The following is a 26,685-nucleotide window of genomic DNA, read 5'->3' as shown; positions in this document are numbered from 1 at the left end:
TTCTATCTTTGGTATCCAATTTGCATATTTTACACCTGACTTTAAACCACAGGTGCCAAAGTGGCGGCCCGAGGGACAGATTTTCCGTTTCATGATCAAATTCAAATGAGGATTATAGCGAGAGAATGTCTTTTCCACCTCATTTGGAACTAAAAAAACATTTTTGGTAATTTAAAAAAATGATATATTTCCATTTTCACAGAGTTTTTGAATATTTTTTTGAATAATATGGTGCCAAGGTGGAAAAACATATTTTTCATAGCTAAACTGTACCCACAGATTAATTTGCCCAGACTCTCATTAATATCTAACCACAGATTACTGTACTGGATTGGTGGCTTTATTAATTTCTAACCACAAATGACTAAACTGGACTGGCAATTTTATTAAACTGTAACCACAGATTAGCCATCTTTACCCAGAGATTACTAGATTTTGCCCACGGATTACATAACTGTACCGACAGATAACACTATATTTTTGGAGTTTAGCCATCTGTAACCACAGATCACTAAACTGGATTACCAATTTTATTAATCTGTACCCACAGATTAGTACATTGCATCCACAGATTAGCAATATTTACCCACAGATTACACTAGATATTTGGAGTTTAGCCATCTGCAACTACAGATCACTAAACTGGACTACCAATTTTATTAATCTGTACCCACAGATTAGCCATTTTTTCCCAGAGATTACTAGATTTTGCCCACAGATTACATAGCTGTACCCACAGATTACACTATATTTTTGGAGTTTAGCCATCTGTAACCACAGATCACTAAACTGGACTACCAATTTTATTAATCTGTACCCACAGATTACTAAACTGTATCCACAGATTCGCAATATTTACCCACAGATTACTAGATTTTGCCTACAGTTTATTATACTATACCCACAGATTACTAGATTTTGCCTACAGTTTATTATACTATACCCACAGATTTCTAGACTTTACCCACAGTTTAGCCATGTGTAAACACAGAATACTAAACTGGACTGGCAACTTTATTAAACCGTACCCACAGATGACTAAATTGTGGATACACTTTAGTAAACCGTACCCTCAAATTACGAAACTGTACCCAAGGTTTAGTAATGTGTGACCTGGTACTCTTTTGTTCCACGGGCCATAATGTCTCTTTTTTTTCTTGACTTTCATCGTCGGGTCTCTTCGCTCATAGATGAATAGAAAACACAGTGGCCAAATGCACGTCGGTAACACGCAGCTCTCTGAAAGATGACAAAAGTTGAGTGCGCCAGCGTGATGGCGGCCATTATTTGTGCGGGATTCATTTTTCTTCTGTTTCATCAGTAGGTGCATTCATCCATTCCAGATAGACTGCAACAGTAGCCTTTAATAAAGTCAGCAGGCTTGAAAATATATGAATAAAATGACATCCGCTGCCTGGGATGGATCAAATTGACTTATCCTGTAATAGCCCAAGGATAATGCGTGCATGTGTGCAAGCACGGTGTCTCAGAGTGGAGGATAATAGGGAGGGAAAAAAGATGAATATACTGGAAAGACAAAGGTAGGAAAGAGAAGAATATCAGAGAAATAAAACAAACTCTGCCCGAGGGGACGGAGCTCAATGAAAAGCTGGAGCTGGACTTTGAATCTCATTTGTATTGGTGAAAGCATTGATAGGGACGCTAGAAGGGAGGAAAACAAAGCCATTAAAGAAAAAAGATTACACAAGCAAGAGTGACAAACCTGATCCTAACAAAGTTAGCGGCCTGCACGATGGCAAATGTCAAAATTATGAGTCCAATTGCTCCAATTTGGCTGCAATTTGATCACCGGAGGCGTGCGGGACCAGACAATCCCGCCAAGCTGTAAAGAGTCGAATCAAGGCAATAATAACAAGATGCGATATCTAGAGAAATGATGTGTTTTCATCTCTCTTCCCTATTTATTTTTTAGCATTTTCGGATGACGCCAATAGAAGTCCAATATGGTTCGACTGGGAGGGTATGGTCATGGATTCGTGTCATAATTGCACTATTGAACGATCATATTGAGTAAAGCAGGGGTGTCAGACTCGGGTTGGTTCGCGGGCCGCTTTAACGTCAACTTGATTTCACGTGGGCCGGACCATTTTAGATATAATATTTAGATTTTTTTTATATAAATGGATTAAAAGAACTGGATTAAAAGCCCTGAATATTCAGTTTTTTTTATAGATCTAAAACAATGTTTATTTTAGCTTTTTTTTATATTTTTAGGTTTTACCAAATGATTTTTGAACTAAAAACACGGAAAAAATGGATTAAAAAATTACAATTATTGATTTGAAATTGGAAAAATCAGGAAATGTAATATACTACATCTATACTCTTCATTTTAATTTGATCCTAAAACAGAAAGTCGGCACTCATGATTTACTTTCCCGGCCCACACAAAAGGATGCGGCGGGCCAGATTTGGCCCCTGGGCTGCCACTTTGACACATGGAGTAAAGTCAAACTCGAGAGAATATTGTGTAGAAAAATATGTATATATATTTATACCAAAAAACACACTTTTGGTTGCATTAAATACTGTGTTTCGCTTCGGAACCATGCTGATTTTTTAAAAAATCCTATCAGATCTGATTTTTTTACTGATCCAAGGCCAGAATTTTTCATCGAGTGAATATAATGCAATAAATAATGTCACCATTAAAAGACAAATAATATTTTTAGTATTAAAGTCAGCCCAGGTCTGTCAATAGAAATTGTTCTACTCAGCAGACATGTTAGCCTAGCGGTTTGAGACAAAATTCGATACCCCACAAGTAGCCAATACTGAGTATTGTGACAATGTACGGTTTACTGGGAAAAACGGCGTCTGTGTCTTTAAGGTTAACGTGGCGACGGCGGACGCAAAGAGGGGGTCACATAGAGTTCACAGCCAGATAACGGATGGCTTGGTAGGGCAGCGCTCAACAGACCCGATGAGCAAAGCTGGGACCGGAGCGCGCCAAACCAAGGACACCACTGATGTCATATGCCGCCATTAAACGGATGGACAGCTGTTGGCCTGTTCTCCCTCAGATGAAAGATGAACCCCGAATGACTCCAGATGTCATCGCTTGGCCCGTCATCATTTAATAGGAAGAAGGACGGAGAGAAATAGGAGGATTGCGCTTTGGCTGGACAAAACGCACCTGTTGCTTTTATGCTTTAATAGGATTTATGCTTTGATCATCAGTAACTGGTCTTTAAAATGTTGCTATAAACACACAAAACATTTGGGGGTGACTTGACCATTTTTTAAGACGTCCATTGTTGGGCTCTTTTCATCTTTCTATGATGAATTTAAATGATTTTTTCAGTAGTCGACATCAATTAATTTGCTGCCAACCCTCCCATTCAAGTTGATTGGACATAAATCACTGTCATTGGTAGTCAATGAGTTAACATTTGTGTAGCCAGTTCTCAAATATGTTATGTTGTTAGTTTGCATTATGTTTTGTTGTGTTATCTAGGCTCTTGCATTTATTTGGAAATGGTTATTTTACTTTTACAATGGAATGCGCGATTTCAATCAGGAACACCCACTTGCCAAATCTTTTCCAAAATATGGCGAGCAACTTAACACCATCCAGTGTTACGTAAAGTGTTCTGTATGAGTGGCGTGCTCTAAAAAAAACTTTAATTACTTAAGGCAGGAGTCTTTAGAAAATAACAATGACTTAGAAATCAAATCATAAAACCAAACCTGACAGAAGACGTGGCATGGTAACTTGGCATGAGCTAAAGAGTTGACGATCTGACAATGGCTAACAAACACAAGGGTTCTAAATAGACAGACAAGTGTTGATTACAAAGTACGTACACGCAGCTGGTTACGAGAGGAAGGGAAGCCCGGAGGGACACAAGAGGCGAAAAGCAAACAAACCAAACAAAACCCCGACAAACCCTAACATCCAGTCCAGGACAAAATCCTCCCACCAGGTCAAACCAAACACCAAATTGAAAGACAGGTTTCAAGATCTACCACAATAGTAAAGGACCGACACGAAATGCGTGAAGATTTTTTTAAAAACTCGGTGCTGCTTTCCATCCAAAGGAGAACCCCAGAGGCTCTCGCGGGGCCGCAGGAAAGACAAGTCTATGTCGGCGCTCGTGACAGTTCCCGAATCTAAATTCCTCCCCTCTCGCCTGGACTATCAGAGGCGTATCGCTTTGCAAAGCAAACCTCGGCGGTGATGTTGTCAGGCTCCTGTCTGTGAAGTGGCCCCGGCCATAAAACAAGAGTGACGTGAGTGATTGATCCAGCAATGAAGATGGCAATACTCCTCTGCATCAATATGAAGGCAGCCTGCGGGACTGGAGCCCTTTCAGACAGCTCTCTGTTTCTCCTCAGAGGAAAAATCCATACACAATTGATGGCAGTTCAAAGAGGGGCTTTATTGTGGGATATCAAATAAAACATCAGAGAACACAGGCAGCGCCGGCCAGAGGCTGAACCAAAGAATACGCCAGTAAGCGAGCCTTTCAAAGGCACAAAGAGCGATCTGCATTTTGCTTTATCTTCCTTTTGCACCTGAACCGGAATGCGACAACGCCGTGTCGGTTTCGCAAGTCGCGTTCGGATGTCAACGCTATCTGCCTTGCAATTACGCTGTATGATCTTGGAGGAAAAATGCCAAGAGGCTTAACGGGTCAGATAGGCGCGGACGGTATTGGAAGAATTTTTCAAGTGACGTTTTCGGTGCGGTCTGGCCTCCGGGGAACCCGTCGGTTTTATCGTCATCGTCGGTTTACGTCATGAAAAAGATGGCCGACGCTGTTTAAATACGGCCTTCGTCCCACGTGGTGACTTTTGTATTCGTTTGGAATTTTTGATCCAAACAGATTTTTGGCCAATCGGTCATATGTGTACACTGTCATACCCCAATTTACAAAATTAATTCGTTCCAAAAACAGTTTTGTATAAGGATGTCTCAATTTTTTTATTTCCAATCTGACTCGAATTTTTTTCAGGCTATATTTAACCCATACATAGCATTTTTTTAGTCCAATTAAACTAATTTTAAAAAATGCAACCAGTAATTCCTTTTTTTGCACTTAAAAAATTCTCACTTTTAGTACCAACTATTACAACTGTTATATTTTGTACTTTAATAGTTTTTACCATAACTTTGAGAAGAGAAAGGTCTAGTCCAAAACAGAGGTCATACATATTTGCCTTGTTATTTGTTTTACATCAGCCCAAAAAATTAAAATAACATACTGGATGGTACAAGTGGATTCACGTTTTTGGGGCATTTGGCTGATGTTTGAGTTTCTGAGATGTCGCATATCGTAACTTTAATTAACTTTCGCATTCAAAAATGAAAATTTCCAATAAGGGCGTTTCATAACTTGGATTATTCGTTCGTTGGGTTTTTCGTAAGGTGAGGTATTGCATTGCCTCCCTGAGTGTACATTTCAAATGATCAGGAGGCGTGCGACAAAACTTAATGTTCGCCCTCCACTTTGCCGCTGATTGATGGGTGTGTCAGGTATGATGGGACATCATGGCGTCATGTGACTGCAGCAGATGGCACGAGAGAGGATCAGAGCGAGTTCACCTGCTGTTTGCTCCCCCCACTCACTGCGATCGAATGCCTCTGAGGGAAAAGAAGCAGTAGGTAAAAGTTACAAAAAAAGCACGAGAATCGCAAAGCTTGTGAAGATAGTCTCAACAAGGGGATGAAGTTCAACAGAGGGAAACTTGGGGTAATTAAACACACCATATCAAAGATTTCGGTTCTTTGGTTCACCGCTTGTCGGTCTCACAGTTCTGGGGTCGAGGGCTTGATTCTAGGTCGGTTATCATTGTGTAAATAAGCAAAATGATAGTAAAAATCAGTAATGTGCTGATTTTATTCTGGTAATTGTCTGTCTTTTTTCCCAAGTTGACTTGAATCTCTTAATATTACGCGAAAAGCAGTTTTGTCATCACACACTTTAATCTTGTAATATCACAATTTTAATCTTGTAATATCACAATTTGAATCTTGTAATATCACAATTTGAATCTTGTAATATTACAATATGGACTTAACTGTTAGGGTTAGTTGGGGTTTTGGTTGGTTTGTATGTTTTTCGCCTATTATGTCCCTCATGGTTTCCCTTCCCTCATGTGATTAGGTGTGTGTACTTTGTAATCAACCAGTGTCTGTCTATATAAACCCTGTGTGTTTGTTAGTCTTAGTGGGATCGTCTGCTTTGTTTGCATCATGCCAAGTTGCCCTGCCATGTTCCATGTTTCTCGTTTCCCCCCATGTCTTCTGTCAGGTTTTGTCATTTGATTTCTAAATCCTTGTTATTTTCTAAAGATTCCTGCCTTAGGTATTAAAGTTTTGTTAGAGCTCTCCACGTCCTTGTCCTCTTGATTGCTTCCCTGCATTTGGGTCCAACTACATTCCGTGACCGAGCTAGTCGTAACATTAACATTCATCTTATTCCAATGTTAATCTCTTAATGTTACCCTTCTCCTCTAAGGAATATTATAATATGTAACTTATTTGCGGCTCATTCCCGGGGCTCACCTGTCCACAAGTTTCTGGGAAACCCGGGCCAAAGTGACTCGCCACATACGGACCCTCGTGAAAGAATCTCCCGCGTCAGTCACCGGGCAAAATCTCCGATGTGGGTCACTTTTAGACGTAATCTCCTAATGACGGGATGTGATCTCGCAGCCATTAAACGGCCGTTCCAGACCGGCGGATAAGTACAGATAGAAGGGCTACAAAGACCACGCAAAGTAACGATGAGTGATCACCGATCCCCGCGTCTCCGAGGGACATCCTCCATGTAATTCTCTTAGTGTAGCCGAATATCATTTATCCTCCAAATAGACGCGTGACCCCGCAATAACCGTGTCGCTGGGAGTTCAAGACCACACGGCGAGTGCATCCAAAGGACACGGCGCGCAATTAATTTCAGCGCACATACATAAACACGCAGCGTACGAGACGATAAGGAACGCCGTCCACACGTACGGCGGCGGGTAAGACTTCCTATTAGAATCCGCCGGCTCGGCGAGGCCCCGCCAGAACGGAGAAGGCCTTATCAATGACGGATTCGGGCGCGGCGAGCCACTTCCACGAGGGTCCAAGCGCCCGCTATCTGCCCTCTCCAGCCTGGCCCGGGGCGCGGCGTGAGTGAGTGAGTGAGTGGCAGCTGCGAGGAAGCGCCGGTGCCAATATGTCACCGGCACCAATCTGCATCCCCGAGGGATTCTACCGGGAGTTCAAGCCGAGTATCACGCCGGCGAGAAAACAATTTCTTCTGCCAATACTCCCACGCGCTTGAGAAATGTTTTAATATTTGCCGGCGCTTTATGGCCGCGTCTGTGACAGTGATGGAGAAAATGTCAGCTTTTTACGCACTTAAATGCCACTCTTTGTCTCTGGCTGTTTCTTTTCATTGATCTCGCCTCTGCCTTCCAATCAATAACAGTCACCGAATGCTCTTGTTTGCTCCTTTTCAAAGCTTTCAGCCGGGCGGAATTTCACGCTGGACTTTCTTTGCCTAATTAGTCGTGCCGTGGTTTTGTTTGTGGGAGGGCCAAATGCGAGTGTAGTTCCAGGCGAGGGCAATTTTTTAATCGAAGAAATATTCTCCAACCACCATCTGTAGTTGGTTCTTAAGAAAAATACTAGATGCGTGCTCTTAAATTGGTCCCTGTCAAAATGGACTGGACGTCTATCCATCATTTTGAACTAAATGGGCTGAAATTCAATTGTTTGTGATGGAAAAACGTTTGTTTGTGCTGTAGTGATTTTGCAGATATTCTGTTTTTAATTCATAGTGATGAGGTCACAAACCCCCAAATCTGTGGTTGAATGGTTTGTGAGAGAGTTACGATTCTTTGATGGGTTAATCTGAGCTCAACCGGTTTCCATTTTGTCGTAAACCAGCTACAAATTGTTTTTGCTCTACAGTTTTATAAATATTTGCTTTTAATTTGTACAGTTAACGTCACACAGCTACAATGGAATGGAACCACGATGGTGGTCTCATTGTAAAAAGTTTTGTGTGCTGCTACTGTTTTTGAGATAGTTGCTATTCTATTATTGGTACACGGTCGATTGGTCGCCGGTCTTTTGGTCGCCGATCTTTTGGTCGCCCGTTGTCGTAGTTGGGGCGACCAAAAGACGGCGACCAAAAGACCGGCAACCAATCGACCGCACACGCTATTATTGGTCTCCTCATTTTGATGGAAATCAGCTAAAATTGCTGTAACCATTCTATCGAAATTGTGCTTTTAATTTGGAGTGGTGACGTTGGAATGGTACCATTCAATTTGTTCTCCGATTGTGTAGTAAAAAGTTTAATTTTTGTGCTGCTATTGTTTGGAGATAGTTACAATTGTTTGAGGCCTCCGCCGCCGCATTTTCATTTAAATTGGCCTAAGATTGAGGGAATAAAGTTATATACTTAGATATTGTATATTTAATTTGTAGTGATGACATTGGTGTAGTTGTTGTTTTCAGTTTTGTTGTTATCGTTTGGGGGATGCTTCCAATTAGTTTAAAGGTCAATCTGAGGTCAACCAGACTTTCCCTCTCAGATTGTCTTATTTTAAAACGAAATATGACGGACAGGTTCAGATCACAAGAGCAACAATAGTCCTGGTTCATTCAGGGGACATCAAGCAGAGTGATGATAGAACATAACGCATCACTTCTTTTACATGTCGACACGTCAGATAATTCACGCTTTGTCTTCACCGCACAAAAACAAAAAAAACAAAAAAGTCTACCGCTGCTGAGGGTCAGAAAGGAAAATGGAGAAGGTGTTTATAGGCACACATCAATACGTACACACGCGTTAAGTTTATATACCGTACTGTAGCGCTCCAAAACGCGGCGAGAATTCATTAGCTCGTAAAATACAACAATAGATAAAGCGTAAATCTTGACGGGCATCCATAATCAAGACAGGAAGCAGATGTACAATACCTGGAAGCAGCAAAAGTGGACACATTCAGCAAGTTGACGTCGGGGCAAACAGCACTTTACGGCTCACTCGGACCATTTGAATGTTTTCCCTGCGGTCCACTACGGCTCGATCAATATTTACAACATGAGCGATGGCCTCCCGAATCCGGTGTCACAGCTCGCAGCTCGGTCCTCTCGGCGAGCTAACAAACGAACACGTCGTACATCAGCAAACGCTAAATGGTTGGAGGACACTTCGGGGTGTTGCGGATGTATTTTGCAAGTGCTCTTTCCGTTCCCAGCTTGAAAGGAACGTTGAAAAACTGAGCTCAGCTGCTTCTCCAGACAACAAAACAAGGGAAATATTGCAGTGTTAGCCAAAAAGCACATTTTGAAAAAGCCAGGCCAGTCAAAAATCTGACATTGAGTCTGACATTATGTTCGGTTTTAAAAAACGATGTCATTTTAAGTTGAATTTGTAATTCTCACCAAGAAAAAATATGTTTTTAAAAAAAACCTAAGTTACAATAATTACTAGTCATTCATTAGTTTTCAGCAGTGGCGGGCCGTCAGGGCCTTCAAGGCCTTCTCTGCTGGCCTAAGAAATATCTGAATTATATATTATATTTTGTCCATCAATACTTATTAAATAATTCCAAATGGTCTGTTAGCTTCCTTTCATTGCTTTTCCCCCTGGTTGCACTGCTTCCAGATGTGTGTTTTCATATTGAAGCATTTAACCAATCACATTTCAGCCATTATTTGTTGCCAGGGTCAGAAATCTGCCTCAAGGCCTTCACAATCAGTTCTGCAGGCTCTGCTGCATTAAACAAGCGCCGATAAGACTGTTGCTTTAACCAATCAGATTTCGAGTTGGCAATACCACAATGCCTTGTCGCAGGCATAGGGATAAGTCATCGCTTTCACCAACTATGATTGGCTAGTGATTAGCCAGAGCTACCAAACTGTATTTGGAGCGAGCTGCACAAGCACAGATATTGTTGTGTTGATTTAAAGCCATTTTCAAGACGGACTATGCCAGAAATACGACAGGACAGGCTCGACTTTCAGCATTTGCCAGGAACCCACCGGGGAAAGCAGAATCCCTCCTTTAAATTCAAGCAGCCATCGCGAAACCATCAACGCATCACCGATTTGACGCCACTAAGTTGCAGCGCTATCTTCAAGTCAACGTAATCTGCGCTCCAGAAGCAAAACATGGCTTCCTCCTTGCCACCATCTCCCTGATTTTGCATTCTGTCCACTGGCGTCCACTCGTGACGCATGTGTTTTTCCAGCCAGATTGTCCCTCACTTAAAACTCCAGAATGAATTATTCCCCTTTAAAGAGATTGATTTTCCGTGACGCACTCACTACCTGAGACCGCAACAAACCATTCACGTGAGCAAGAGAAGCCAAACGGCAGGCCTGTCAAAGCCTGTCAAAGCAGACCGGCCGGCGTCGGGCAACTGCTCGCGTCTCGGCTGATGGACTGACCGCGGCTTCGTCACCCTTCCTACCTGTCGCGGTTGAGTCCAAACAGCTGCCCGCTAACGTGGCTCTACATCCAAGTTCGCTTTCACTGTCACTCTCACTCTACAAAATGACTTTGATTTTTGTTTAACTGCGTCCATTGATAGACATCCAATCCATTTCCACTGGGAGGGCCCGAATGAACGCTCTTTTAAATAACTAATATGTGACTAAAAATAAATAGATGAATGCATAAATAAACTAAAGTCAAAAGAAAAAGGACTACGAATCCCAAAATGAAGTGATAAAAATTAAATACAAAAATAGGTATGTAAATGAATATGGTAACAATATATCATTAAATACAGGTAAAAATAAAAATAAATGTAAATACAAAAATAGGTTTAAAACATTAAATAAATGTTGAAATAAATACATTTGTAAATTGAATGGCTTGAAATGTTGCAATGTTTTTTTAAACGTATTTTAACAAGAAACATGAAGTGGACACATTTTGCAAGCTGCAAACAATTCATTAGAGTAATAGAATTTGCCTTTGAGTTTTTTGTCTGAAATACCAAAACTAAAACAGCTGCCAAAAACAACTTCTTGATTTGAAAAGCCTGTGCAGTAATTTGACCTAATCACATATGCTCTGTGATTGACAGCTGATAAGTTTTAGTTAGACCCCGCCTCCACCCTTATCAAGATAAGGATAAAAAATATTTTTTTTCCACTCATTCCATAAAATTAGAATACTACAGCGTCGTCCTGAAGTCCTTTCACCAGGCTACTTTCTTACAATATGACCATTATCATGGGTCAATTTCCTAAAATGCACTAATATGAACATAAATATAATCAAGATTTTCCAATCCAAAGCAATGTCACATTTTCATGCCGATTCATCTTCCCTCATCTGCCTCACAGGATCTTAACGCGATTCTTAGCAATGATATTTTTCATTTGATAGCCTCAGTCATAATAAAGAAAAACACGGGCAAATTAGCTCACCGATTGAGCCCGCGATAAATAACCCAACGGGGGGGCCGGGAGGGGGAGAATGTCATTGCGATACGGCATAGTTTCCTGTGTCACTCGTCTTCCGGGTATTCTGCCTAATCCTCTTTTTCCCAGTCTTGTCTGGGAAAGGCCTTTCGCTTCGGTGGCCTGAGGGACATGAATAATTGTTGCTACAGAGACTGTCTCATAAACTCCTAACACTGTAATCGCGCTCTGACAGATGTTGGCCCACAATGTACTGCACACACACTTGGAAAGAGAATTTTAACCCCTCCTTCTCTCGCTTCACTCCACGATTCATAGCGGTGTTACGCTAGTAGATCCCAGTTTTGGACTCACGCCTAGGATCGGTTTTTGCTATGGGCAATGTGGGCGACTGCCCAGGGTAATATCTAGAAGGGGGCGCAGAAGAGCTGTCAAAAAGACACATATTTTTTCAAATATATTAGCAGTTTTCGAGACTAGGCTAATGGGTCCTCAGCCTTTTTACTAATCTATTGTGTGATTTGTATTTATTTTTTATTATTTTGCAAAAATGATAAGGTTGTGAAAATGTGAATAACCTATGAAAGGTTATGACGGGATTTGTGTCATTCTATTTTTCCTGTGTGATGATGTCGGTGAGCAAAAGGAGTATTCATTCAGTCATTTTTCGTATGGTTTTTCCTCACAAGGGTCACGGGGTGCTGAAGTCGAGCCCAGCCAATTGCAGGCCGCAGGTGAGCGACATCCTGAATCGGTGGCCAGCCAATCGAAAGGCAACATGAGACATACGATCATTCACTCAGACCTAGGCACAATTTAGCATACAATTAACCTAGCATGAATGTTTTTACGATCAATTCCAAATACCGTATTTTCACGACTATAAGGCGCACTTAAAAGTCTGAAATTTTCTCCAAAATAGACAGGGCGCCTTATAATCCAGTGTGCTTTATATATGGAAAAAAATTAAAATGTGTCATTCATTGAGGGTGCGCCTTATAATACGTTGTGCCTTATAGTCGTGAAAATACGGAACCTAAAAAAAAAATAGCGGTTGCACGCGAACAAGTAACGAATTAATAACTAGTGGCAATGGACACAACTACAATTTGTGCTTTTCATCATTTAAAGAAAACCCCCAAAATAGAGAGCCTACTCGCTTGAATTTTAAGTGACCACCCTGTCCTTCGCATTTTCATTAATTGCGTGGTAATCTAAAAGGAACGACATTTGTGAGCCGAACCCGAACAATGGCTGGCACCATAACCTTTTGTCCCCCGTTAAGTGGCGGCATCCTGGTATAGATCCCACCACGATGAAACCTGAATAGTAATTGTTTACCTGGAGTTGCTACAATGTCAACAGTCTAATCCATCACGCGAACCCTGTCCACTTATTTATAGACAAGGGAATAAATCCAATGAGTGGATGAAAGTTGAAAAGACAAACACAAGGACACAAATGGGAGCACTATGGATAATCCTTTAAACATTTTAATCAAAACGTCAGCGACGGGAAAGATAAATGAAGCGTCCGTCCATCCGTAATTAAACTTGTGCATCATCATAACATGATAAACATAACGTGATAAACAGCCTGACGGGCGGCTGTTGATATACGCGTGCCTATAGTAAGATGAAGGAATTCATCTAAATCACGCCTGATGTTTGCATTGTGAACGTGAAGGTAAGCAATTTGAGCTTTGTCGTCAATACAGATGAATATAATGTCAAATATTTGAAGATAACACTGAATGATTATGTCTCCGTGGCAGCGACAGCGATGGACGTCCAATCCATTTTGACTGGGAATCAGCGGCCTATTATTATATTATATACTATTATATATATACAGTCGTACCTCTTGATACATATACCTTTTTTTCAGGTTATGAAATCTTTTGTGATGCAAATTATTGCATCGTTTGATTTGGATTGGACGTGAATCGCAGTCAATTGCGGTGAAATATGGTCCCTAAATGCCAGCCTTAATATTTTGAACAGAATTCATGTAAATGGAACTAGAAATGGTAGTTAAAGAGTTAACGTAGTGTTTCTATTAACACAATTTAACTTTACACGTTTTTTTCTACTCGTTTAAGACGTCCAATACATTTTGTCTGGGAACATTCTGAAATGTCTCCTTTAAATCCTTATCAATATCTATTATGACCTTATTTCATACATATAATAGTTAAATGTTTGATTCCTGCGATTGGCTGGCAACCAATGCAGGGCATCCCCCGCCTCCTGCATTAGGATAGGCTCCAGCACCCCTGCAACCCTTGTGAGGCTAAGCGGAATGGAACATTAATGAATGAACGAATATATCATATCAGGGGTGTCAGACTCGGGTTGGTTCGTTGGCCGCTTTAACGTCAACTTGATTTCACGTGGGCCGGACCATTTTAGATATAATATTTAGATTTTTTTAAATAAATGGATTAAAGGAACTGGATTAAAAGCCCTGAATATTCAGTTTTTTATAGATCTAAAACAATGTTTATTTTAGCTTTTTTTAAATATATTTTTAGATTTTACAAAATGATTTTTGAACTAAAAACACAGAAAAAATGGATTAAAAAATTACAATTATTGATATAAAAGGGGAAAAATCAGGAAATTTGATCTATAACTATACTCTTCATTTTAATTTGAACCTAAAACAGAAAGTCGGCACTCATGATTTACTTTCCCGGGCCACACAAAATGATGCGGCGGGCCAGATTTGGCCCACTGGCCCCCACTTTGACACGTGTATTATATCATGACATTATTACATCATAACAATACATTACAATACATGACTTAAAATCACAATATTACCATCTTCATACACAAAAATTGACTCGATTCTAATATTATCTAGCTTTTTTGTCTACTCATCCCACGTGAAAGATGACATATACTTTATCATTTTTTTGCTAACATCCCACGACGTCCACGCTTGTTTTTCCCAGCATTCACTGCAGTATCTTTTTTAAAAAAATATATCACATGAAGATCATTTCAGTTTGCAAGCAAAGAGCGAAATGTTATTTTATCATGTAACATGTTGAACATTTCCTGTAAGTGACTTAAATGTCTCCTGGGTTTCTTCAGAAACAAATGAGTCGGAAAAATCTTTTTGCAATATGTTATTGTGAGCGGGCTCGGACTGCAGCTGAATTGCTTTCAAACCAAACAGTTCATCATTTACCCAGAATATTCCCCCAAGAGCAGATAAGGAAAGACGCCGCGGATGGCGTGTTTATCAATATTTTCCACATTTTCCGACTCGTAACATTCCACGTCAGTCTCTCGCTACCCTTCAAGACGTGTTGTCTCCCAAGTCATCACGTTTCTAGGAGAGGAGATGCTACGACACCTTCCGACGGTTGCCAATAAAGTGTGAGGAAGAAAATGGAAAACACGTCTTTAAAGCAGTGGTGTCAAAGGTGCGGCCCGCAGGCCGGGGTGGTCCACTGAGGGGTCCAAATTGTACTCGGACGTTTGGTCGCCTGGACGTTTGGTCGCCCGGACGTTTGGTCGCCCGGACGTTTGGTCGCCCGGACGTTTGGTCGCCCGGACGTTTGGTCGCCCGGACGTTTGGTCGCCCGGACGTTTGGTCGCCCGGACGTTTGGTCGCCCGGACGTTTGGTCGCCGGACGTTTGGTCGCCGGGGGTTTGACAACATTACAGAGAGTTTACTGTTAAAACCAGCTCTCAAAATTATATTCATGAGAGAGAGAGAGTTTAATATCTAAACATCTACTGTTGAAATCAGCTCTCAAAATTATATTCACCCGGGTGACCAAACGTCCGGTCACGGGTCCAAATTTATGGACAGCTGGTATTTTTTTTAGGTTATATTAAGTTTTTAAAAGACCAAAATAGTCAACGAATAGTCCGGACTATAAGACGCACAATTTTCATAGTTTGATTTTGTCTTTTGTTCACTCGACGTCAAAAAACGAGAAGAGCTCAAAGCTCTGATTCCATTCAAGTGAACAAAGTTACTCGACTTCCAATGACGATTAACGTCATTCTTTTTAAATCTGGGCGTTTGCCAGACAGCTGGACCGCCATGCCGCTAAAACGGGATCAATATCATCGGGGGGAAAGGGAGCAGACAATCTTTTACCCCCTTGAACTTCTGTCCCCGTGATTGATTTGTCCCCCGCCGCTACTGAGGAGACATTAGAGACAAGAAACATGTGCGTCCGCACACGTGCGCGTGTACACCTGCATACGTGTGTTGAAAACATGTTTTGGTAAACGTGCGTGAGAGTGATTGACGATGTAAAGTGTGCACACATCATCAGCGAGGTGTGCAAGTCGGGGCTGTCATCCCCCCGCCGACACCCCCGGCAAAGGCCACCCTCAGCGCTTGATTTATAGCAAATCGTTAAAATCTGCTTATTATTGCTGCGGCCCGCTCCCCTCTTTTGGCATCCCCGCCCCCAGAAAAATCTAACACGGAGACGGTCAGCAGCCTCTGCCGCCTTCCATCCGTTCTCGCCGCGCAGGGACGGCTTTTGCTATGGGCAAAGTGGGCGATCGCCCAGGGCTCATAGTCTGATCACTGAATTCATCCATCTTCCATACCGCTTACCCACACATTAAGGGGGTGCTGGAGCCTGACCCAGATGACTTTTAAGTGAAAGGCAGAATACACCACGGACTGGTCGCCAGTCAGTCGCAGGGCCCACGGAGATAAACAGCCATTCACACTCAATCACGCCGCCAACGAGCGGGAATTGATCCCACGCATGCCCGTGCTGAAGTCAGACAAGTGAACCAGTATACACTGAATTTAGATTGCTAGTTGTTTTAAATATAATATTTTCATTTATTGTTGTTTATTTTTGTGGTTCCGTGTTACATTAGAGTTCATATGTTGGAACATTTGTACTCTTCTATTAGGTGAATTTTTTGGGGCCAAAATGAAAAACCTATGTTTATATGTAAGTGTGTATTTGATAAACATAAATAATGTATGTATATATATATATATATATATATATATATATATATATATTTCAGCAACACACTTATTTATTTATATATTTATTCATGTATTTATTTATTAACTTACTTATTACCTATCTATTTATGTTTAAAATGCCTTTCTTATTTCTGCATCCTCACCCTCTTGCTACTGTGACAACAAAATTTCCCAAATACGGGATGAATAAAGTTATCCAATCCAATCCAATAGCATAAATAATTTAATATTGCGATTGTACGTTGAAGATTGGGTGTATGTGTTGGGGTGAGAGGGTTGTGCACCCAAAAGTGGCCAGGAGCGCCTCTGTCGCCGCGTGTTGGAATATCGGGAGCCAGATGTCTTATTTCATAAACATGGCCGATGAGGGAAGCTGGGCACGTTCCGGCGCGACAGCTGGAGTCGATGCGGTGCCTGTCCTTAAAAAGCGGCATTGGGGGATCGGGAAAGTTGATCACACGTACGCACACCTGCGCGCCGCTATTGTCTGGCGTCTTCGGATGCGTAAATGTGATGCGACTCCAACGGTGACAAGTGCGTTTGTCAGAGATGTGGCTGTCGCTTCAAATCGGCCGTTTCTTGCCTTCTACCCTAATGTGTGCGCATGTTGAAAAACTAAGCATTATTCGGGCGTCTAGTCCGTCCCTGCCTCTACTTAGGAAATTCAATTGTTACAGAAGCAGTATTGTTTCTTGAATTTTAGTAGAGTCGCATTTTACATATAAAGGTCCTCAATACTACAAACTTAAGCCTTTAAAATGATTAAAGTATACAAATTTAGCATGAAATACATGCGGAACACAAAGTAAATGAGTATGTTTTAAGCCATTAAAATTAAAAGACATGTAAAGATATTTTCCAATGGGGTGGATGGGCGAGACAAATGTCTGGCAGCTGAGTAAACATACGCACGTAAACACAAAACTTGACCACTTAGTTTTGGGAGTTGGGAGAGCAACTCTATCATGGCAATTTATATTTTTGACTATCTGAGACTTGGCGTTTTGTAACTCGAATTTCTCTCGTATCCTGAGAGGCAATTCGTTACCTGAATATTGCATACGTAGACACGTTCCTAAGTAGAGGTATCACTGTACTCCCGAGCAGATCATTAACTATAAAAAGTACACGCAGGTTCCAGTGACGCATACTTCCAAAAGAAGAATCATTATCAAGGCGTGTGTCCATCTCGAGTCCATTAGCGGCAAACAAAAGTGAGAATCAGCATTTGACGTACTTTAAGAGCGGCGCGTGAAATGATGCTGATTATTCCCACAGAAGAAGCGGAGGGAGAATCACAGCTTGTCTATTGTCGCCTCGGTTTGTCAAGCGCTTTTCAATTACAGCCTTTAACTTGAGGCACTCTCGCATCCCCATGAAGTGATTTTAATGGAGTTTTGCGGCAATTGTTTGTTATGCCAGACAGGTCTTTTCACAGGGAAGGAAATGAGAGAAATTTAGAGAGATAACGACACGAGCGGGTGAGCAGATTTTTAGATTTTAGGTGAATAGTCATTTGTTGGGTTCACGCTCCGCTCATTTTCTCCAGGGTCACAGGCGGGATGCGTAAAACTGGACTCATAGCCAGCCAATCACGGCGCATGCTTTGAAAAACAGTCATGGAGTAAACAAACTTATATGTGATTCTATAAGGTATGTTATGCATAATATAATATCTGAAAAAGATTAGGGATATAAATCACTAGAGCAGGACGGAGGACCAGTGGTTAGCACGGTTCTGAGATTGAGGGTTCAATCCCTAGTGGGTTCTGACCTAGGAGTTTGCATTAACAGATTTAACTCAACAACATTTTGATTGGCGCTGAATGACCCCATTTCGACATTTTGACTCCCGATCAAAGCGGATCGGACGTCTTTCGCCGTCCACGGTAGCCATTTAAAGTTGCTCTGTGCCTATTCCCAACACAAGCGCATATGTTTGTTTCGGTACTCGGACGTTTCGCCGAAAGACGTTTGGTCCCCAGACGTTTGGTCCCCGGACATTTGGTCCCCGGACGTTTGGTCCCCGGACGTTTGGTCCCCGGACGTTTGGTCCCCGGACGTTTGGTCCCCGGACGTTTGGTAGCACGGACGTTTGGTAGAACGGACGTTTGGTAGAACGGACGTTTGGTTGAACGGACGTTTGGTAGAACGGACGTTTGGTAGAACGGACGTTTGGTAGAACGGACGTTTGGTAGAACGGACGTTTGGTAGAACGGACGTTTGGTAGAACGGACGTTTGGTAGAACGGACGTTTGGTAGAACGGACGTTTGGTAGAACGGACGTTTGGTAGAACGGACGTTTGGTAGAACGGACGTTTGGTAGAACGGACGTTTGGTCGCCAGGTTGTTACTGTTGAAACCAGCTGTCAAAATTATAATCATGAGAGAGAGAGGGTGAGTTTAATATCTAAATATCTAATATCAAAATATCAACAGTAAACTCTGTCATAATTTGACAGCGAGCGAACCCAGTGACCAAACGTCCGTTCTACCAAACGTCCGTTCTACCAAACGTCCGGTCGACCAAACGTCTGGTCGACCAAACGTCCGGTCGACCAAATGTCCGGTCGACCAAACGTCCGGGGACCAAACGTCTTTCGACGAAACGTCTGGTCACGGTGATTCTATAAAGGTACGTTATGCACAATATAATACCTGAAAAATATTTGGGATATAAATCACTAGGGCGGGACGGAGGACCAGTGGTTAGCACAGTTTTGAGATTAAGGGTTCAATTCCTAGTGGGTTCTGACCAAGGAGTTTGCATTCTCTACCCATTCCTGTGTGGGTTTTCTCAGGGTACTCCAGTTTCCTCCCACATCGGGTGCCAGTTTTTGTTCCAAATGATCAAGCAGGGCCAGTTTCTAAACAGATTTAACTCAACAAGATTTCGATTGGCACTAAATGACCACGTTTCGACATTTTGACTCCCGATCAAAGCGGATCGGACGTCTTACGCCGTCCACGGTAGCCATTTAAAGTTGCTCTGTGCCTATTCCCAACACAAGCACATATGTTTATTTCCCACCATCTAAATCGGCGCCCGCCGTCGTGTCAGCGCCTCCCATGCCCGCATTTCCAAGACAGATAAGGCAATCTGCTTTCAATTGCCACCGTGTCCCAATTTCCTCCTCCTCAGTCACCGCAATCTCATCCCCGTAAAGCTCCCGGACGGTCCGAGCTGTCGCAGGTCCCGAAGGCCACGGGAGGCCAAACCAGAGAGTCCGGGCGGGACGGCACGCGAGCAGAATAACAATGCCTCCATTCCTCACACTGACATAATCCCCGTGTTTTATTTGTTCCCTTGTAATTCTTTTTATATCTCGGGTTTATGTTCTTTGGCACCCGTTCAATCCCAGCCTGGGGGACACGGGGCTCCATATGTGTGCCTTGCTCCACTTAACGCCTATTAGTTCCATTGCAAGTGTGACTAAACTGGCACGTCTCAGCCGGGAGATGGGTCGGTTTTGACTGACAGCCCATGTCTGGATCCTCTACTTTGAGTCTCACGCCGACGTGTCAAACACGGCCCGTGTCAAAACATCCGCGCGTCTGACCGTGTGACTTTACATTCCGCGTCGGAGCGTGAAGTCATGGCCCGTGTTAGGTTCTTTGGGATTTGGGAGAAGAAGGCCACGTTTTCCCTATGTTTTTATTGCAAAGGTGGAAAAAATGACGAGAGACGATTTATTGTGAAAATTCGCAACTCGTGTTGCACTAAAATGACATCATCAGTATTAGGTAGTACTACGAAATAATGATAAATATGCAATATGTACTTTCGCCGCTCTGCTTAATGACTTCTGCTCGGCCTACCCAAGATGGCCGCCAGCTACGCACAGCGCAGTACAAAAAGAAAAAATGAGTCGACGATAGACGTCCCACTGTGGACAGTCCATTCAGCCTTCTGTTGTATATTTCAATTTACTGCCATCCCTCCCGTTTCAAATAGATTGGACAGCTAATGGAGTAGCACCAAAATGTTACTGCCCAAATGTACACGGTCACCACTATCACTATTATCGCTGTCACTATTATATCACTATTTATCTCTCTAAATTTCTCTCTAAATATCCAGTCCATTTGAAATGGGAGGGGCTTCAAATGTTCAAATGCTCCTACTGGAAATGAATTGGACATCTGACATTGTCCATGGCATCCAATGAATTAAAACCATTTCTCCTTCCTATGGCCAAGGCGCTCTATATCATTCATTAGTTTATGATGAGTAGACATACAATTTTAAAGTGGGAGGGTTGGCAGGGAATAAGTGAAGCTGCCCCGATCCCACTAAAATAAATTGGACGTTTAGAACCATCAATAGCATTTGGTGAGTTAACATATAGTATATTTTTTCTTCTTCCTCTGGCCAAGATGACTTTATAGTGTAACAGTAGTGTTTGCATCATGTGACGCCAACTTGAATATTGTTTTCACAACTGTGCAAGCTAATTACCTTTAATTTTTCATCTGCGCTCCGAGGGTTGTAGGAGACCGTGATTAGTGATTCATTACTTCTCATTACCTGACCTGTCAAACTGTTTCCTTTCCTTATTGAAGCTGATTAGCCAACACGGCCCGTCTATCTGCGCCGGGCTGAGAAAGACCTCAAGCGTGACCCGCCGTGAGTGTCTGAAGAGACACTGATAAAGAGAATGAAGAGGAAGTAGATAAGACAGCGACACTGTTGCATTCGATCGACATCGTATGGACATTTTGGGCTATTTTACAGCCATGTTGGACGTGAGAGAAGGCCTGACTCACAATCTGTCGTCTTGTTTGCTCCTCATGTGGTGATTGAACTTGAGGTCAGGACCAGGTTGGACAACGTCGAGTTAAGGGCTACGAGCAACAAAATATTTATACAGTAATACCTCGTTTATCGGAGTTTATAGGTACCAAGACTTGCCGTAATGGTGTAAGATGTTGTAGGAAAAGTAGTTTTATGGTGTCCATGTAATATGTATTATTTGGAGTTCTTAAACCCTCTCTGTACTATTATTTACCTCCGGAAGGTAGACACTGCCCCCAATTAAACTACTCTCCAATTTGATACCCCCCATTTCATGTTTGTCTGTACTATTTCCAATACGCTGAACAAAACATTTTTTTTTTGTCATTTGTTTCAACATGTTTTGACCCCTCAGCTACTAAAGAGACACTGTTTAGGTGACTAATGTCATCTAGTGTTAAAGCTGAGCAATGCAATGTAGGCTGAATTTAAGCTTCATGTGCGGGCCATATTCCAAAATATTTTAACCATTTGCTGCAGGCCAAAAAAAAACTATGATGTCGGCCAAAAATGGCCTGTGGGTTTAAGTTTGGACACCCTTGATTTAAAGGATGCGGAGTCTAATTAGGATTTTTGACACATCCTTACGTGTGGTTGTTAACAATCAAACAAGTCCTCCTTGAATCGTTTTTCCAAAACTCTGTGCCCTTGTTCTAACTCAGAAGACGGTGGGAAAAAAAGTATCGACAGCTATGACAAGCCTCCGATTAGCCAGTCAGCCGGAGGCCCGGACCTTGTCACCTGTCAAGTAGACGGATGAAGGCTGACGGAACAGTCGGTCGCCTTAAAAGCAGGCGTGCCGAGCCGGAGAATCGGGGTCTCTACAGGGAAGGACGCCCTTAAAGTGCGCTCGGAAGGAGGACGGTAAACAAATGTCAGATGGCAGAGCGGGTGGGCTTTGACAGACAGGTCTCACGAAGACTGACGGCGCCATCAATTGCCTCGGGAAGGCCGTCCTGATTGACAGCGAGCAGGTGGCGCCTGAATGGAGTCGTCAGGACGACCGTCACTCAAAGTCACATCGCCACGGCGACGGTTCGCGTGAACGGGCGCGCAGCTGCCCAAGGTGATATCCGGGTACAAGCGCCAGGTCGAGTCGGGATCCCGCGCCGTAAACGGACGAAGCTCGAGCGGCGTTTAACGCCGTTTTACTGGGAGTTTGATGGAGATCGACTCCGGTTTCCTCCATTTTCTCAGCTCGCCTTAATTGCGCGTTGTTCCGGCACGGTGGCGTAAAGTTAATGGGCAATAATTATATGTCAGAGAGCTTTTCTCCCCAGAGTGGAATCCAGAACAAATGGAAGCTCTGATGTGCAACATTCTACTTCATTACATCTGCCCCAACATCTGGTAGCACATCCTGACAGATAGACAAGATTTGTCAACTGGAAGCAAAAAAAAAAAATGGAGTGGATTTTGCTTATCTTTTTTTTTATAGTAACCTAAGACAGGATATTTATTTACTGGATGAAGGGACAAATGCTTTGGGCAGAAATGCTTGCCATTTCCTCAAAGCTTGAACTCATAGTGAACTGCACTCATTTCTGTTCTTACACTTTCACATCACGGTGGACTTTATTATTGTCATTATTATTATATTCAACCTCAGTGCTACAGATAAATACATACTGTGGATCTTCAAGAAACATTGGAATGTACATCAACTTTTGCTGTTAATCCCACATTGCACAAAAAGAAATAAAATACCCTTATATCGTTCTCTGATGGAACCTCAAAGGAGAAAAAAAAGTCAAGTTGTCTAGTACTCAAGTGTATGAACACCCCAAAGTGTTATATTATAATCCAACATAAGAAAGTGCGTAATAGCCCCTTTTAACTGAACGTCTCCGTCGTGCTTACCACAGCAATAATCGGAATTGTCTGTGTCGGTGGTTTCCACGACGACGACATCAAGTGACGCAGAGCGAAGTCGCGTCGAGGGGCTCCCTCGCCCGGTGGTCCTCCACCGCGCCCGGAGGCGAATGGGACGGCCGCTGCGAGGCGTGCGAGCGGCGGAGACGGCGGTCGGGGTACAGGCTGTTGTCGAAGGGCTTTCTGTGGACGCAGATGACGTGGGTCTTCAGGTTGCCCTTCTGCGAGGCGCTGTAGGGGCAGTACTTGCACGGGAAGGGCTTCCGAGCTGAGAAGATGGAGAAGAACGGTCGTCACAATCAAAGCCGCTGAGAGAAGACATGAACAGAATCTTCAAAACCTTTAAGATGGATGGAAGGATGGACAGAAGGTTGGATGGAGATGTGGATAAATGGATGGACAGAAGACAGTTGGGAAAAAGGATCAATGGAATGATAGATGGATGGTTGGATGAATGGATCAATAAAGTGATTGGTTGATGGACAGAGAGATGGTCGGTTGGTTGGTCAGTCAGAAGGATGATTCCATGGATTGATTTATTGATTTTTGGATGGATGGATTGAGGGACGGTTGGATGAATTGATTGATTGATTGACGTACGATTGGTGGATGTATATAATTTATTGATTGAGGGACGGTTAGGGGGAATAGATGGATGGACTGACAGACAGATGGATCGTCGATTGGTTTTTCGGGCAGATGTATGGATGGACGATTGACAGAGAGATGGATAGATTGATGGACAGTTGATGAATGATGCAAGTTTTGATTGATGGATCTGCTGGGTTGGTTGGTTGAAGGGAGGATTGATGGACAATTAGATGTTGGATCGATCAATTGATTGAAGGATGGACAGACGGTCAATTGGTTGGTGGACTGGATTAATGGACAGATGGGTGAATGGGACGAATGGTTGGTTGACAGACAAATGGTAGATTGAAAAATGGACAAACGGATGGAAAGGGAGTCAATGATGTATCGTCTGTCATCGTTTCACCTTGATTCCATTTGATATTTGGTCCACATTGATTTCCATGTCTAAGACTATCCTGCCATTTTTCAAACCCATGTACAACTTGCCCAACTATTTGTTTTCTTAGTCATCAAAAGACAACTTGTTAGTCAACCCTTCACTTGTCGAGCAGTTCTTTGGTCTGATTTTGAACTTTAGATAAGAAAATCCCCTATAATCCATTGTCACCCATTTCCTGCTAGCTAAGAATGCTTGCATACATACACACAAATAAACACACACACACATGCACGAGTGTTAAGTTGAGGAATGACAGACGTCTGCAGCTGAGGAAAGGAATGCCGAAACTTCCTGCTGCGAGTCAGCTCCACTCCGCCGACATAAAAAAAAAAAATCCACTGCCATAGACACCGCTCGACGTCCGAACCATTTGTACTGGACAATTCCCTGCCATCCTCCCAGTTCAAAGGGATTGGACGTCTTCTCATTCCAAGAGTTTTAACCTCATTTTAACACCCACACAATCAGACGTCTATCACCCCGGGATGTAAATGACGTCCTATTTCCCAGTCTGTCTCCCACTTGAAGGTGTTTCTCAGTGATTCAGTCTTACAGTAAACCGTTACACTGATGTCATTTGACATCACTTCCCAAAAAGCCGTCGTTTTCCCCCCCTACCCTCCACATTCCCCCGCCCCCTTTTCCTTTCCATCACGCTCATCACCGGACAGCTGCGGGATGCCGAATACCGGGCCGCACGTCTCCATAAAATCCTTCCGGGGGAGGAAATCGTAGAAAACTCACAGAAGGTGCGTGCCATAAAAAGGCAATGCTCCATCTGCTTGCGTATAAGAACCTGATGGCCAATAAAGGACACGCGCACACACACAAACTCGTCAAATTTGGACACATGTGAATGCCGTCAGAACGGGGGCGGAGCTTAAGGGGGATGCGGCTGCACCAGAGCCCGGTTGCTAAGGGTGAAGGGGGCGTGTTAAGAGAAGAAAAGAATATAAAATAAAGGGAATATTATGTTCAGAGCTATATCTAGTGTTTTAGTGTTAAAATATCAGCTCGCTCAAGGGGGCCGTTGACCCTCTCCGCACCCGCGTTTGTTCCGCCACTGCATCAGAGTCAAAGAAAATAGGAAGGTCTCTCACCTACATGGGGTCTTTGATTCTTACTGGCCCCCACCCGTCCCCGGAAAGGAGAGGGGAGGTCTGGGAGAGGGCAACCTCCAAATAAGTTCCATTAATCACACAGCAGAATCTAATGTAACTAATATTTTACAATTAGAGGAGACAGCGGAGGGCTCGCAGCCATCCATCTCGTCGGGACGCCGTCCCCTATTCGTGGCCGGCTTCTGGTCAGCGACGCACGCTGCGCGATTCGATACTTTTACATGCGTAGATTGCAGCGGAAATGAGAAAAGAGCGACGTTGAGGTGCTGACAGGAAGAGCGATGAGAGGGCTAGAAAACAAGCATTGCTGACTTTGGAGGAGACAGCAGTTGGGATTGGGAAGGGGGGCTGAATGTTAGCTCGGTCGGTGCCTGTGACGGAGGTAGACGTCTAATTTAGTTGAACTTGGGATTTTGCAGGGAAATAATGGCAGCTCTAGTGACCAGAATTGCATTTAGAAATAGCTATTTACAAAAAATGAAATAAAAAAAATGAACTGACTATAAAGCAAACATTGAACAGACTATAGCTAATAGAAAAAAAGACTAAAATTCTGCAAAAACTGAAAAAAGAAACCTTAAAAAATCTAAATACTCAAATGTTCTTTAGACACAACTTATAAAATGGTATGCATTTATATATATTGTATACATAAAATTGAAAAAAATAAGACTAGATGTAATGCTATGAATTTAACTGAAAATCTGTTGGAAAAATATACATAACAATATTTTACAGTATAAAAACCTCAAAAATAAAGAATCCAAATATTTAAATTCATGATTTGAATGCATAAAAATCTAATACAAATAAAAGGAAAATACAACAAAAAAAAAACAGAACTTATAAAATGATAACATGGTATGCATTTACATATATTCTATACATAAAATTAAAAAATAAGACTAGATGTAATGCTATGGATTTAACTGTGAAAATGGAAAAATATACATGACACTATTTTACAGTACAAAAAACTCAAAATCAAGAATACCTATAATTAAATTAATGATTTGAATGCATGAAAAATCTAATACAAACAAATAAAATAAAAATAATGAGTTAAATCTACAATTTAAAAAAAAACATTTAACAGTCTTCTACTGTTGCTAACTTTCAAACAAATAAACTCTTAATAATCTCATATCCTAAAGAGATACAATAGTTCAATAAAAGCTCCACATGATGCAAATAAACACCTGACAAAACATCTGTAAAATGTGTAAATGAACCAAAATAAAACCCTATTTAATGGCCCATCTTTGACCCCCCTGCTACTCCCACGCTTGAACAGCAGTCTAAAAAACGCTGAAAAGATCCTGCTGACCCACTCGAGCAGCGTGCACGCGCGCCAGCGTGAGCGTGAGGCTGTGAGATAATGACCATGATGACAGTGGCGGGGCCGACGAGGGCCAGAGGAGCCGAATGGTGACGGATGACACCGCACTGAGCTCCGATGGCACCCAGA

General features: G+C 42.4%; 1 protein-coding gene and 1 long non-coding RNA gene across 5 annotated transcripts in view; both read right to left on the bottom strand.

The window, feature by feature from the left end:
* Positions 1–4,382: 4,382 nt before the first annotated feature.
* On the bottom strand, positions 4,383–9,115 carry LOC144071768 (uncharacterized). The gene is made up of 2 exons (XR_013299724.1): positions 8,951–9,115; positions 4,383–5,608 (listed from the first exon to the last, which is right to left on the bottom strand). It is a non-coding gene; the product is annotated as an uncharacterized LOC144071768 (long non-coding RNA).
* Positions 9,116–22,767: 13,652 nt separating this feature from the next.
* The window catches only part of LOC144071788 (zinc finger protein 536-like), a 32,906-nt gene continuing 28,988 nt past the window's right edge, over positions 22,768–26,685 (bottom strand). For 3 of the 4 annotated variants that reach the window (XM_077597194.1, XM_077597193.1, XM_077597191.1), the window contains one exon: positions 22,768–23,331. In XM_077597194.1, the coding sequence (XP_077453320.1) occupies positions 23,102–23,331 (230 nt within the window). In that variant the 3' untranslated portion in view covers positions 22,768–23,101. The remainder of the gene's footprint in view (positions 23,332–26,685) is intronic. The other variant, XM_077597195.1, reaches the window with a different exon arrangement.

The sequence above is a fragment of the Stigmatopora argus genome, chromosome 3, assembly GCF_051989625.1.
Source record: "Stigmatopora argus isolate UIUO_Sarg chromosome 3, RoL_Sarg_1.0, whole genome shotgun sequence".
In the NCBI taxonomy this organism is placed as follows: domain Eukaryota; kingdom Metazoa; phylum Chordata; class Actinopteri; order Syngnathiformes; family Syngnathidae; genus Stigmatopora; species Stigmatopora argus.
Note: the sequence above shows the minus strand (reverse complement) of the source record. Positions and strands in the feature narration are given on the sequence as shown.